This window comes from Cygnus olor, chromosome 1, assembly GCF_009769625.2.
Source record: "Cygnus olor isolate bCygOlo1 chromosome 1, bCygOlo1.pri.v2, whole genome shotgun sequence".
NCBI classification, from domain to species: domain Eukaryota; kingdom Metazoa; phylum Chordata; class Aves; order Anseriformes; family Anatidae; genus Cygnus; species Cygnus olor.
Genome location: NC_049169.1, coordinates 64,569,413 through 64,584,671, shown reverse-complemented (window position 1 = coordinate 64,584,671; position 15,259 = coordinate 64,569,413). Strand labels below are relative to the sequence as shown.

At 46.2% G+C, this 15,259-nt stretch overlaps 1 protein-coding gene across 7 annotated transcripts in view; it reads right to left on the bottom strand.

Moving 5' to 3' along the window:
- Positions 1-599: 599 nt before the first annotated feature.
- IQSEC3 (IQ motif and Sec7 domain ArfGEF 3) overlaps positions 600-15,259 on the bottom strand; it is a 99,374-nt gene continuing 84,714 nt past the window's right edge. For 4 of the 7 annotated variants that reach the window (XM_040562051.1, XM_040562089.1, XM_040562082.1 and 1 more), the window contains 9 exons: positions 12,096-12,218; positions 11,273-11,439; positions 8,999-9,138; positions 8,030-8,155; positions 6,852-6,951; positions 4,774-4,935; positions 4,044-4,136; positions 3,362-3,405; positions 600-1,155 (listed from right to left, as the gene is read on the bottom strand). In XM_040562051.1, coding sequence (XP_040417985.1) covers positions 718-1,155; positions 3,362-3,405; positions 4,044-4,136; positions 4,774-4,935; positions 6,852-6,951; positions 8,030-8,155; positions 8,999-9,138; positions 11,273-11,439; positions 12,096-12,218 — 1,393 coding nt within the window. In that variant the 3' untranslated portion in view covers positions 600-717. Of the gene's footprint in view, positions 1,156-3,198; positions 3,279-3,361; positions 3,406-4,043; positions 4,137-4,773; positions 4,936-6,851; positions 6,952-8,029; positions 8,156-8,998; positions 9,139-11,272; positions 11,440-12,095; positions 12,219-15,259 lie in introns of all 7 variants that reach the window. The other 3 variants (XM_040562071.1, XM_040562061.1, XM_040562076.1) reach the window with 3 other exon arrangements.

Sequence of the window (15,259 nt, the reverse complement as noted above, 5' to 3'; positions counted from 1 at the left end):
ATGCTCCAATATAACAGAAACAGTTTTCATGTTCAGAGTGAGGCGATCTTTGTCTTGTACTGCAGCTTAGGACAGTCTCTCCTCCTCTCGAGCTCTCTGTCACTTGTGCGCTCCCTCGCTTGGAACCGGCTGCTGCAAGGAGATAATATCTGAAAAGCGATGAAGAGGATGCATGGCAAGTGGTACAAGTTCTCAGCTCCAGCTTAGCAGGCAGCAGCAGTGGAGGCAGGGGGAACTCCACCCCTTGAGTGCCCCAAGGTCAGTCCTTGGCACGGGTGAGTCTGTTTCTCTCCGAGGCTGGCGAAGTTTTGGAGGGGTACAAACCTATGGCCAGGTAAATGCAAGGCAAGGAAGGAGGTTGAGGAGTAGCAAACGGAAGACAGTGCCTAGAAAGCAGCAGGTCATCAAGCCTCTCAGGAACAGGGCAACAAAGTGCTACATGGGGACGGTGTGAGCACAGGAGGCCAGCAGGGCTGGCAGGATGTGAGGATGTGTGAGCATGTAGGTTGGCAGTCTCTATAGATGGCTCCTCACAATTAGCATCATCTTGAGGGGAGACGGGGTAAGAGTTAGGTCAGTCGGCTTTTTTTTTTCTTTTCTTTTTCTTTTACTAAAAAATAAATCACAAACTAGATCTCTGTAGGCAGAAAGGGTCCCAGGGAGGCGGTGGGGCAGGGAAGCGGGGAAGTCTGTGCTGTTCTGGTGCTGGTGGTGTGGCTACACGAGGCTGCGTGAGCCACTGGAGTACCTGCGCCTCTGAAGCAGGGAGCTGGGGGGACAATACTGGTGGGGGTGGTTGTAGGGAGGAGGTGGAGGTGGGAGGGGAGGCTGATGGACCAGCTTCATGGGGGTCCCAGGGAGCCCACTGCCCACACTGCGCCAGGGGGTGGAGGTGCAGGAGTCGGAGGTGACGTAGCGTGTCAGAGTCTGGTTGAGGGCCGGCTCCATTCGAGCGAGGCACGGCTTGTCCAAGACAATGACTTTGACAATCTGCTGGCACTGTACAAGTGTCCCCGCCGAGGCGGGGTGCGAGGGCACCAGTGCTGTCTCCAGCCGCTCCCGTGGCATGTTAAGACGCATGCTGGGCTGCATTCCACTCTCGGGCCCCAGGGCGGAGTTGTGCTGGTACGTTTGAAGCCTGTTGTGAATTGACACCTAGTTTAGAAACAGCCAAAGAAGCATTAAATGTTACAAGACTTTTCCCATCTGCTGCTACTGGCTGCCCTGAACCCCCACCAGCAGCTGGCCTCACATGCATTAAACCCTCCCCTCTTTAAAAAACAGAACAGGCACAACCCCTGGCTGCACCCCTCTCTCCCAGTTGCCCCATCTTCTTGTCTAGGCCTCAGTGCCCCTGTCCTTTCCATCACATCAAAGGCGGTAGGGCCAGAGTTCCCAAATGCAGTGCAACTTTGATTATCCAAACGGCACAGGGAACGCAAATCAACTCTATGAGTGGAGGCGTCCATGAATTCTCATGATAATGAACAAACCTCAGAGGTTATGCCCTTGTCCCCAGCAGCAAAAAGGAAGGGGAAACTAGATAACAGTGTTTCAGATAATCGACGTTGTATGTTTCTGCAAAAATGACGGTAGCTGAATCTGAGATAGAGACAGACAGGCTCAAGCCTTTCGCAGCTCCCTGCCTTTCTGAGTAGGAGGGTACACCACATGACTGGCTAATCTGTTTACAAAGGAAAAAGCAGAAATCTGACATACTCTAGGAAACGACAGCTCCCTCTGATCCATTTGATGGTTTGTCAGTGAAAGGAAATGATTTTCAAAAAAAAAAGAAAAAGAAAAAAGAAAAAAAATGTCCGTCTAGCTCACACAATGATAAAAGAAATTTATGATGAAATGGCAGCAGATTAGATAATCTCAAAGAAATGGAAATGCTCCTCTGCTGGCAGAGTATTGCTTGGGCAGTTGGAAGGGGGAAGGGAACGAGGAGGTCATCAGGGTCCCCACAGAGAGATGCTGATAGTAGAGTCACTCAAATAAGAGAGCTCACTGAGTCCAGCTTGAAAAAGGGAGCTGGCCTGGACTGGAAATCCTCAGGGGGGAGTGCAGCAGCAAAATGGGGCTACCCGGATGGTGAATGAAGCCATAGTTCCTCCTGGCAAGGACGTGGGCTGATGGAATCCCCAGAGCACAGCTCAAAACACAGTGTCAGTCAAATGACAAACCCTGGGTAGGAAACTACTGCTTGCAGGTTGTCACAGCAGAGGTACAGATGGGCAGATGGGGCGTTAGGGGTGCCCTGACAGTCTGTATGTTGGGCAGCAGAGCCAGCAACCATGAAGGAGAAGCTGTGGAGTGGCCAAGCTTTCCACCATGCGGGAAGAAAGATGAGATGTTTGTCCCTGCCCAAGCATGGAGGTTGCTCAGGCTCACTGCGCAGCAGGACATAACACTGTGTCAATATTTATTCAGGCAGTGGAAGTGCCTCAGAAAAACTGATTGCTGGGCCATGAAGTGCTAATGACATTAAGATAAATGGAAGCTATTCTCCACAAAGAAACATTCCTCCCAACAGAAATTGGAAGTTGGCTGGGAGAGGCACCTTGCCCAGAAAAGGGGTGTCTACAGGGAAATGGGGTGCCCTTCAGGGAAAAGCAGCAACACCCACACCCCACAGAGAAGCTGAACTCTTCAAGTAAATATACTATGACAAGAGGGGAAAGAACTACCCTGGGAAAGGGCAAATTCAGGGCAATGGAGATATTCCAGAGAGGGAACGAGTAGGAATTAGTAAATCAGATTTTCAGCATGAAGACTGCATTTTCCTGTTTCCTCACAGGCAGTGGGAGTAAGGGTGTCTGTGAAGAAACAGGCAACCCACTGGATGCTAGACATCCCTGCTAAGCACACAGGACAGCCAAGCTCCCTACCTAGGGAGGTGAAGCTCTAGGGAGAGTCTCTGATACGCAAAGGCCATGCTTAATCCCCTTCAAGGGGGGATGGAGAGACAGAGCTGCAGAGATTGTGCAGGAAAGCTGGGCTGCAGGGGAATTCGCATGTGATGCTGCATGGAGTTAGCATGTCAGGGAAGTCTTTAGTGTGGTTCTCAGTCTCCACGTAAGCAGTGGGGTGGGTTAGTCTACAGCGTTTGGGAGCTTGGTCCATGAGGGATGTTACAGTTATAAAAACGGATTGAAAATGCTTTGAAGTTTAGTTTGGATTTGAAAGTTGTATTACCCGTCCTAGCAGTAACTTTTAATTGTATCTCTGGAAATTGGTAAAATTGTCAGTCTGGCTGGGGAGGCATTGATTAAAACCTGAGAAAAGAAACAACAGAGAATGTGAGAAGAGCTGAAGTGAGAGAGAATTACTTACCTCAGCTGCTTCACACTCTACTTACCTCCACTGTGCTGTCCGAGACCTTCTCCCCCAAATCCTTCTTGCCTTTGAAATAAAAGAAAAGATCTCACTCATGGGGTCTGTGCCTCAAGTCAAGAGCTGGCCCTCATAGTGTGGACTGGAAAGCCCAAGGGAGAGGTAAAAGGGAGAGTAAGACTCTACTGCAAGATAAATCCAAGCCTCCTGCAATCTGATAGCTGCTCAGTGGTTTAGGGGGAGGCCCCTTTGGGCTCCTATCTTTAGGTCCTGGCTTTCATGCAGTTCTAATGAGCTTATAGCCACTCACCACTGTACTTGATTTTTGCTGGCACAAAAGCCCAAGAGCCCAATGCAGACAAAGCCTCTGCTACAAAGAAGCTAGTCTTGCAAAAGTGATGGTGAAGACTCTGGAGGAAGTTGACAGTGCAGTTACTGTGTTGCATTAGTTCTTGGAAGAAAATGTGGGCCACGTTCTGCAGCAGTTATCTTGTACTACTTACTAACCCCTCTTTGCTGGATGTTACAGCTACAGACTGGGTAATGAGACATAAATGGCTCTTCTAGGTTATTTGAAAGATGCATATTCTATTCAGTGAAGGCTACAGGATACAAAACTGATCACTTCTTTTTGCAGTTATTTTTACAGGAGAACACATTTGCAAAGGCGGCACTGCCTGGCCAAGAGAAATTGGGTGACCTCTTACCTGTAGGTGAGCTTTGCTTTGACTGTGGTTCCATCTGGGCTCCGTTGGTCCTTAACGAGAGAGTTTTTGCCCCTTGCTGTTTCTCCAGCTCCCCTGCAAGACGGATGTGCGGAAGTGAACGAGGAACGGGATGGATGGAAGGGCCACAGCATATTGAAGGAGAAATGTGGGAAGACAGCAAGGAGAATCAATGCAAGAAAACGACAAGAGAATGTCAAAAAAGGAGGGAGAGAGGAACAGCTAAGAGAGAAACAGAAACTTGAAAGGATTTTACATGTGGAGGAACTTACATATCTCTGCAAGACCTCTGTGTATGACCTGCATTTATACAGAATAGGTTATTGCTGCACAGAAAGGGACCACTGATGCTGAGCTACTTGGGCTCATATGTTTATACAGAATGTATTTGCATAGTCGGAGTATGGGATGGAGGAGTCTTCTGGGTCTTCTGGGTCTGGCAGTCTAAACTTCACCATTTCAGACCACTGTATCTTAAACTCTATTTCATAAGCATCATAAGCAGTTATTTACTTTCTGCTACTGGTGGGTACTCACAGAACCTGACTGCTTTTTCACCCTGTTGGTGAACACAAGAACAATCTTGTGTAGATTCTGCTACTCATCCTCTTTGTCCTTTTTTTCCGAAGAACCCACTGATTTTACCCTTTCTCCCTGGTAGACACATGCAGTGTGATGGCATTGGAGTTTGAATTGTATTAGAGGCCCTTACATTCAATTCGTATCTGCTCCAGCTCTGTCACTTCTGCTATTGACTCTTTCAGATCTTCCACAAATTTCTGCATTTCCTCAGCACCCAGAGCACAGAAGTGCAGTACCTGTTTCTTCTCTGAGCCCGAAACTGGAGTCACCAGTGTGATGCCATGGGGGTAATCTGTGAAGAAGATGTGTCAACACAATAAAGAGGCATTAAGCTTTCTTGCTGGAGAACTTGGCTGCTTTGCTGCCTTTCCAGGACAGAGAATTTCTAACATCAGTCCAGAGGAATAGCACACTTAGAGTTTGTCACGCTGCAAGCGGTAGGAATTTGCAGCACTGCAGCACTCCAAAGGAACAGAATGGCCAAGCTGCAATGGCAAGGCAAGTACCACCACTACCATAGTGGTGCCATAGCCAAAAAACTCAGTTACAGTCAGTGTAACCTTGATTCTGAGAACCTGAGCACAGAGGTGGGACTGCAAAACCCTCCTGAGTCTGTGGAAGAGCTAATAGGATACACAAGGCCAATGCTTTTTATCCTGCGGGAGCTGCAGGTTGGCTCCTGGACTCAAAGCCAGAACAACCATTAGCATCCACAGTGGCAGGACCTCTCCTCAGTCTCTACTTCCATCAGCAGGGAACTTAGCAGCGGTGTTAGCACAGCATGAGTGGGGAGCTCATCGTGCTGTGCAAAGAGAGTGGTAAAGAGAAGGATGTGGTTTTGCAGGTCTCTGCTTAGTAGCCCCCAACAGGCAAAACACACTGTCAGGAATGCAAATGAAACGTCCATGAGGCATGCAGGGAAGTTGCTAAGCTTGTGACTGGACTTCTCTGTCTTTCGGTTATTGGCCGGTGGTTTCAGCTCCTTTTCTCCTTCCCCCTCTCTTTTGTCTACATTTAATTTCTCTCTTCCCCTGTCCTTTTCTCCACTGCTCCTGCATCTGTCTGCCTTCCCCACCCTATGCCTTTAGCAATCTTTACTAAACAAGTTAAAAGATCAACCTGCTATTTTCTGCCAGTCCTCAGCTCCCTCTGTTTGTGTCCCAGGCCCCTTTTCCCACCCTGTGTCTTGTCTCATCTGTTCAGATCTCAAGTTTTTTTAGACATCTGCTTTTCTGTCTCTGCGGAGTATACACAAAAGGATTCCTTTGCCAGAAGACCCCTGAGCGCTCACAGGATAGTCACCATACCCCTGAAAGCTGAGCCCAGCTCTAATAGTGCCTCCTGGGGATGCTCAGTTATGAATGGCTCTTCTGTACGTACATGGATGTGAAAGCCACTGCGTGCTGCAGAGGGTAGGGGGTTGAGATGGTGGCTCACTGTCAACAGGACAGAGTGAGGATGTAAAGAACTCAGTGAAGACACAGTAGTGCTTCCCGGCAGCATATTCTGCTGGTGCTCACAAAAACCCCAGTGGGCATCAGCCGTGCTTGCCTGGGACCACTGTGCAGCCCCTTTGCCTGTGCCAGCAGGAAGCCTGCCTGTTTCTGGAATCCCTCTGCTACACAACCAGCCTCAACCATGACACATCGTGGCTCTCTTCCCAGACCATCAAGGTCAGGCTGACTAGGGCTGGCCTCCCGCCATTCTTTGGTGGGTGCTGTTCCAAGGGCTCTGCTTCTGTCTCAGGAAGCCTTCAGCACGGCACAGCATATCTCAGTGTGGGCAGGCAGCAGCAGCACCTGAGCTTTTATCAGTGTCAAAAGTAGAGGTGAGAATTGTGACTTCGGGCATGAGTGGAGAGGGGCTAAAGCTAGCAGCAGCAGTTTTCTCAGTGAGGTTCTCCACCCACCATTGGCTCCTGAGAACTATGTGAGGTGTATCTTGGGACTGATTCCCTCATGTCTCCGCACTAGTGCCTTCCCTGCCACCATAACAAGTCAGCCCGCTGCAATGAGCTAGAGAGAGGGACCAGGAGCCTCTTCCCATGACACTGTACCTGCACAGTGCTCTCCTCAGCACCAAGCCTCAGTTTTTCCTCACCTCGCATTTTAACCCTGATGTAAGATCTCACTGGGCAATGCAGTCCCCTCCTTCCTTCTCCTTTTCCATACCAAACCCTTCCAGGCAACCAAGGAGAATCAGACTTACATTCATTCTCAAAGAGGTGGAACTGCATCCCCAGCAGGCCAACTGACTTGCAAAATGTGTAGGTTGAGGAGCTTTTCTTCTTGGGGCAAAGCTTGAGGATCTGTTGGAGGAACAGATGCATCATCGGGCAGGATGCCGATGAACAGCGAGTTAAGAACGATACAAACTACTAAAAGCATATAGGAAAAAGCTTTTTGCAGGCTCTGCTAATTACACATGGGAGTAACACTTGGTGACGGACAGGCTCTTTGCCCAGAAAGCTGCCTGGCACACTGCACTTGTAGCAACACTTGAAATTCTGTATGCATAGCCCTGGGGCCCACTCAGGTGCAGTTCCCCAGATGCTGATTTTTTGATGCCCCTATTTTCGATGTTGCAAGGGTAGTTCTCCTTCACTGAGTGCCAAATTGGAAGGCTAAGGGAAACCCGTCAGAAATACCTCAGGTCTGGAAACCAGAGCACATGCGCATGCAGTGCTGCCCTTGATCCCTCAGCACTAATTCTCATGGATCTGGTTTATCGTATGGGATGGAGGGCCAGCAAGGAACAAACCCGTTTGCAACATCCACAGTTTTCTTTTGCCATTAAACTCAGGCCTTTTCTTCAGGTGCCTAAAGCAAAACTTCCTTCTTGTTCTGCATCCTTCCAGTCTCAGAGAATCTGTGCTCTCCTCCCTTTTGTACCTGTCTGAACTCTGTTGCAAGGTCCCTTGGGCAGGACACTTTTAAAACTACTATATACAATTCAGTTTCCAGTAAGTTGTATATACCATTCTACAGCCTCTGCAATAGAAGGTTATGGTTTTAAAGTGTCTGGCAGGAGACTTTTAAAGTGGATGGGAGTGCTCTCCTACCATAGTACAAACAGCCAAACCAATGAACTTCCCTTTTACAAAATGAGTTTCCCTAGTAGCAAAGGGTTGAGAGAGAGCAATGACGTTACTTGGATGTCTGTGGGATGCGACAGTCTGCTTTTCAAAGGTCAGAGGAGTTTTAGGTTTGGTACGTTTTTAACAGGGAAGGATCCAGAGCTGTGTCTTGCAGTGTGGATGGACCAGAAGATGGTCTGTCCCTAGGACAGGGGGGAAACTGTAATGTTTTGGACTCGTTTTATATTTCTTTACAGATACTGGGGGCTAGTTGTATCACTGCAGTGCCTAAATGCCAAAGCACACTTACCACCAACAGGTCATTGAAGAGAAAAACTTCCCTCTGGTGAGCTGCCTGCTTCTGCACTTTGTTCACGTCGGTAACTTCGTACAAACGGCTGCAGCAGACCAGCCGGCGATGGGGCACGGACAGAACCTGCAGAAGATCCACAAGAGCATGTGGGGGTTATGGGAGGTGCCAGGGAGGGTCTCCACCACCCTTAGCCCACACAAACCTGCCCAATCACAGAGGCACAAGCCAGTTCTGCCCAGTTTGCCCATTCAAATCATCTCATGACCACTCCTCACCACCATTCATCCTGCTAGCCCGGTATCAGGGAGCCTTTGTGACTTGGATAAATCAGAGCAGTAGAACAGGCTATAGGCAAGCCACTTGCTTATATATCCTATCTTCATGTACCTCCGGCTTCAAGTCACTGAGCGACTGCTCATCCTCTCTCAGAGCACTGGACATCTGCATATTTCCTGGGCATTGAGAAACGAGTTTGTTCATTTTGAGTAAACAGAGTGTTTTTGGATTTCAGAACAGTTTCTGCTAAAGAAGCAGTCTCTGCATTTGGAGGTCTCATAACCCCAGCAATCCTTGGAGAACTCATTAGACAGAGGTAGGTGAAATTGTTTCCTATCACTTTGGCTTTCACATCCTACAGGCTCACAAGGCCTGAAAGTTCAGAGCACTGCAGGGCTATCACTGAAGTATTGGCAGTCAGGACCTGCACTGGCAAGCAGGAGCTGCAGTGAGATTTTTGGGCAAACAGTTACTGTATTGGATAAAGCAAATTCTGGCCAAGAAGATCCCAAAGAAGTAGGAAAGAAAGAGAAAGCAAATGAAGAAGGTGTTTGGAGAAAAAGGAATTAATGCATCAAGGCAAGAAAGGAAATTATTATGAAGAAAAAGAGACATAGAGGAAAAAGGCAGAAAAGAGGGACAGTGAGGGGAGCAGGGTGAGTGGGTGCCAGCAGGGTTACGGGTGCTCACTGTTTTCATTCCAACTATGGATTTCTCCACTTTGGTAACATAAGTCACATGGTCCTCATTGGATTTTAGCTCTTTCTGTTGGATCCTCTCATAGATCCCCACCACAAGTTCCCGTGGGATGTCAGCACCATCATCCACTCCTGCAAAACAGAGAAAATGTTCGGCAGAATAGGCAGGGAGAAAACAAAAGGGAAGAACTGGTGGTCCCTGACAGGCAGATCTCTGCTCTGTGCAATGATGGGAAGGCAGAAAGAAAGAGAAATATTTTGCTTTAGGCTGTCTTCTTTCTTGGTCTAACACACCTAAAGCATCAGGAGCAGATACTGACATATCTAAGGCCAATGCAGAAGATTTCATCATTCCATTGCTCTGCATGGTGGCTCCTTTCCATTTGTTCCCTAAGGTTTTATGGCTACAGTTTCACATTCATATATCTTGGGCCACTCAGCAGCAACCCCTGCATTGATTTCATATAAAATTATAAGTGCTAGATGTGGAGGAGATCTACAATAGGAACCAGCTGCTCCTCCTGCCAATGCAAGCCTCAGCTCTCCTAAATAGGAGAAACTAAATAGTAAATACTTGGTGGACTCCAACATTTGTTTTCTGTGATGTCTCCTAGGGTTAATACCTTCCTGCTAGTCTGCCTGTAATTTCCCTGTCTGGGGTCTGTCCCTTCCCTCTTTTATGTCTCCTTAGATAATTCTACAAATTTTGCTGTCCAGCCTTTGCAGAGCCTGGCAGAAAAGTTCTCCTTCACCCCTCCCCGAGCCACACACCACAAATTAAATTGCCAGTCTTTCCTCCTGAACTGAATTCCTTCAATCATTTTCCACTGATTTTCTCTGCTTTCCCTCCAGCTCCCTGGTCTGAGGCATACTACACTGATTGATGTCTTGCAGGTGAGGAGCTGTTGTGGAATGGAGAGACATTGTCATCTCTCAACTCCCTAATTCATGCCTTGGAAACAGAGCCTGAATACTTTTTTACTTTTTTGTTTTGGTTTGGTTTGGTTTTGGTTTGGTTTTGGTTTTCTTGTTGTTGTTGCTGGCTTGGTTGGTTGGTTGGTTGTTTTTTTAAACATAGGCCAGTGAAGCTCCTGGCCTATGTATTGGGCTGAAGGTGAGTCTGGAATGAACTGTCTCTCCTTGTCCACTGCACGATCCTCATGTTGGCTGAATTCATGTTGTGATGTGAGCTGACAGACTTTCAAGTAACTCTAAGTGAAAGTTAACATTAAAAAAAAAAAAAAAGAAAACCTTTTGAGTTAGTTGCTGTGATACTGAAGGGGATGATGACAGGTATCAGACCCATTCTCAGAAAATAACTTGAAAGAAGCCCTCCATGCCACATCATTCCAGTCTGAAGTGGCTGGAGATTGGAGAAGCTGGGGGAGGCTGGAACAACATTGTCTGAACAGCCATGAGGACAAAGAAACAAGTCAAAGGAACCCATAGAAGTTCAAGCTCTAGGTAAAGATTTACACTGGGAAAACCTTGAAGAAACTTAAACTGAACTGTAGATGTGCAGTAAGAGACTTTTGGAAGATGGCAGACCTAGGAGCAAACACAGTTGGGAAATTAGAGTTTGTCTAGACGTTTTGTCAAAAAGGCTAAACAATACTAGGCTGCATTAGCAGATCTGAAAATAAGGAGGAGGCAGTGGTTCTAAATATGAGTATGTTGTGACCACATCTGAAGAAATGCTTTTAGCAACCTATTACTGAGATGGGAAGGACCTTGAAAAATAGAAGAAAATTGACTTGTGGAACTGATGTATCAGAAATTGCAAAGAGGTAATGTATGCATGAACTCTGTCAGGCCTGCAGTTACTGCAAGTAATTGCAAGCAATTAAGAAAGGGAAGTTTTAGCCTGAATAGAAGGAAAATGTGTTCATACATTCAAAGCAACAAGGAGGGCATGGGCTTGTTTAGTGTAATCCAGCAGGGTCTAGGAAGGACAGAGCTGAACAATAGAAAAATGTAATACGGTGGACTCCTTCTAAACAGTGAAATCCATTAAAAGATGAAATCATCTCTCAAAGAAAATGGTTGATTTCTGAAAAGGCTGGACAGCTTTCTGTAGAGGACAAAGCACAGATTTTCCCCTTCCCCAGCAACCTACAGGACACTTCAAAGCACCCTCCTCCACGTCTGGCTCACAAAGACCAGCAGCAGCCCTGGAGAAAGACAGCTCCACTAGGATTTTGCTGCCTTCACCTCAGTAGGATTTAGAACAGCAAAAAGGGCAAAAAAAGCAAAGTAGGACTCTCACCTCTCAGATTGCGAATGAAGTCCTCCAGCATCATCTTCCTGTCAGGCTTGATGTTGGGGCTGTACATGTCCGTATTGAGGAGGATGATTGCAAAGGCCAAGATGAAGATGGTATCTGGGTTGTGAAACTGCTGGACCACATCTGGGTTACACATGCAGTACCTCTGGCTGCAGCAGGAGGGATAAACACACTTAACATGGAGTATTACAGCAAAGTCGTCTGCTCCAGGGTGACAATAGCCTCGTCACATGTGGATCGAATTCTTCCTTTCACTCCAACTCTCACACAAATGAGAAGGAATTGCCTGCTCTCCAAAGGCCAAATTACACACCAATGGCTGAAGTTGGCCACTAAAACTTCAGCCTTTTTGTTCTTAGAAGCCAAAATAGCAAATGACAGTAGAGAAACCACCCAGTCTGGGAATGTAGTGGTAATGCAGGAGGGGTCTACTTGAGCCTGACTTGCTAAATACAAAGGACTCCTCTGGATGCACCAAAGGAACAACCCAGCACCCCTGCAAGCCCCAGGACTGTTCTTCCTGTCAGTTAACAATGAACAGGGAGTCCTTTGCTGGAAGACATGTCAGGGCTGGCTTACTCTGGCCCTTTGTGCCCTTCATGCCACTCAACACCCATCAAGGACATGGCTCTGCAGCAGCAGTGGGACACAAGACTTTGCACTTCATCAGCCCTTCCACAATCAGCTTCTTTAGGAGGAAGATCTCTGGCCATTCATTCCATCACTGCTGCATGTTTTCTGTGCTGGGTGTGCTCTCTGCTTCCAGCCAGTTGCAATAGTGGGGCCACAGGGCTCGCTTTCTTACCTGAAGGCCTCAATTAGCCGCTCAACCTTCTGCGCCTCCCCCTGCACGCGGATGTGGGCCTGGAACTTCCGCAGTGCCTCATCCAGCTCCATGCCTGAGAAGTCCATCTCATCCACCACGCAGCTGTGGAAAGGGGACACGGCCTTTGTCAGCACCTCCTCCTGGGAAGGATGCCAGGCAGGCTCCTTCATTGTTTTGTCCAGGCTGAGATCCCAAGGGAAATAACATGGGAAGGGCCCTTGGACGTCACTACAGATGCCCACATGGTTCTTAAAAATGGCAAAGGTTTCAGACAAGCCATTCCTGCATTCTACGGCAGGTGGGCAATTCTTGTGCCTAACCACATACATATGTGTGTGTGTATATATATATATACACCTTATGTTTTATATATATCATATTGTACCATACTCAACATATATACACATATATACAATATATATAATTCATATATCTGTATTGATATTTTCTATATCTATATAGATATCTAGACAGCTATATTGATACAGATATTTAGACACCTATATATGAACACGAATATGGATACAGATATAGATCCATCTATTTCTGCCTCTCCTGTCATCTGGCAGTCCTTCGCACATTGTCCATTCCCCCTTTCCTCCCAGCACAGGCACTTGTTCACTACCCATTTATCCATCCTTCTCTTATCTGCATTCACTGCACTCACCCTCTCCTCACCTTCTATTCACTCAAGCATACATCCTCATTTGCAGTCCATACTTTCTTCTCCATTCTTCACTCCCACCCAAACACTGCAGCAACAATATTCACTGTGTCTTTAAAGGCCAAAGCTCACTCCAAGAAAATGGGAAATGGAAGCTCTTATCTAAAAATAACATTACACCATTAGCTGGCTTGTAATAGCAAGGCTGGGTAAAACTCTGCTCATTTAGTCAGACACCAGGAGTCCCCATCAATTAACTCTGTCCAAAGCACTATTCATTTTACACATTTCTACCCATTCCACACAATCTTTTCCATTTCCTCCATACTTCAGTGCCACAATTCCCTTTTATCACAGGAAATCCGTCACCTCACACATCTGGTATTGCTTTTCCTTGACAGCAACACATTGCAGACTGGTAATTCATAGCCAACTTAAATCCTCAAAGAGAGGGATCCCTTCTCTCTTGTATCCCGCTAAAGTATTCTCATTTTATAAAAGTCCTACTGCTACTCTCCAAAATGTACTGCTACAGTTCTTCCTGTCTGTATTAGTTCCAGTTCTTATTCTAGTTCTTATTCTTACTGCATGATATTTTGGTCTTCATCTGTAATGGCAACACCTTCCCCATGTGGCTTCAGCACATTTTGTTAGCATGCTCCTACCATTTCTGTCCAGGTCATTGCTGCAAACATTCATCAAAAGACTAGACTCAGAAAACTCTGCTCATAACCTCTCTTAAGCCCAACTTCCCATTTCAGCAGAGCATGTAGGCACTAATGTCTGCATCAGCCAATTCTCTCCCCTGTTTATGATTCCTCTGCTAATACCTTTCTCTTCCACGCTCAACTAACAATTTCTCACATCACATGCTTTACTGAAGTCTAGAATCATCTTCTGTATGTTCTTTGTCTAGAAAACCAGTTTTTTATCAAGGAAAGACTGAATGAAGAATGAAATCAGATGAGGAATCTACTCTCTACAGGCTTTGGTATGTACCATTTACCTTCTTGTTTGCCATTATTTCTTTCCCATAAACGAATTCTCAAATCTGACATTCTATCTGACAGACCAAAAAATTAACAGGTGCCAAAATTCCATTTTCTTTACAACTTCCTTAAGTATGAAGTTACTAGTATGCTAGTATTCAGTCAAATAGTACCACCTGGACATCACAAATGTATTAAAAATTCAATGAATTCATATTTTCTGCCTCCATATCCTCTGGCTGCTAATTCTACCTTTCATTCCATTTATCTTATCCTCTATGTTGTGTTTGGTTTGCCTTTCTCATGTTGTAAATGATAAACTGACCCCAAATTTAGGGTTAGGAGGAAATTTTCCTGAAGACAGCTTGTCTGGGACTGCATGAGGAATGTGGAAAATGAGGTAAGTGGAAAATAGAGGGGGGAGGGGATTAGCTTTCTTCTGGATTCTTCCAATTCCTAGTGTTCCTGGAAATTTTACCAACTGAACCTTTGCTAATAAAGGTATGTGCTCTAATCAGTTTCTTCTGCTTCCTTGCTGTGATATCCTGGAAAATTCGCTGTTAGTGTTTGCAATAGTTCTGCAGTTTGCTGTAGGCAGTGTTTTGTGAGCTAGGCTGTTGAATACTATGTGCAGCCTTGCTAGAACAAAAAATTGTTGCATGATGTCTCTAATGGGTGAGGGATACGGTTCAAATGCTCTGAGACCTTTTCCTATTCCTGCATTCCCCCAGTGAAGAGCTGAGATATTGCTAAACCAGAGTAACACCCACAGAATACCTTTCCAAGAGCTCTGGACGAATGTAGGGTGTTCAGCATCTTCTAAGGCTGGAGTAGTTATAATCTCAACCAAGAAACATGGTCTCTTTCCCCACACAAATTCCATATAATCAAAATGTAGGTGGTCAAGAGCAAGGGCAGAGAATCAATGGGCCTGCTCTCACAGGAAATCTTATACAAAATCTTTTTTTTTCCCTCTCCAGGAAGTGGACTGCAGAAGCACTTACAAATCGTTTCTGGCAGCAGTGAAAACTTCCTCTACTGTCCCTTTCCTTTGTTATTTTTATTTTTCTCATACTTGCACTCACTTGTCCCTTGGGTTGCCATCAAGGCATTCTGCTTTTTGGAACTTATCTCTGATACTAAGAAAAGTTTTCTCTGGTTAGTCATTATCGTGTTCACAGCTGCAAACACCTCTGCAGTTGGACCTTTGTTATCATTTTTTCATCCTTTCTGATACATGATGTTTCTCAGCATTGACCCCAACAATTTTGCTGTTACTGTCTGCTTCCAGATGCATGAAAGCTAAGTCCTTGCACACACCAGTGAGATCTGCTCAGGTCATCCTTGTAAACCCAATCCACCAGCATTAAATCATGTATCTTTTCCTCCTTCCCTCACTGATCAGTCCATCCCCCTCCATGCCATCTAGTCTAACACATCCTCTGTTTCATGTCCGAATCTCAAATAATAAAGTCAATGCTCTTGAAACA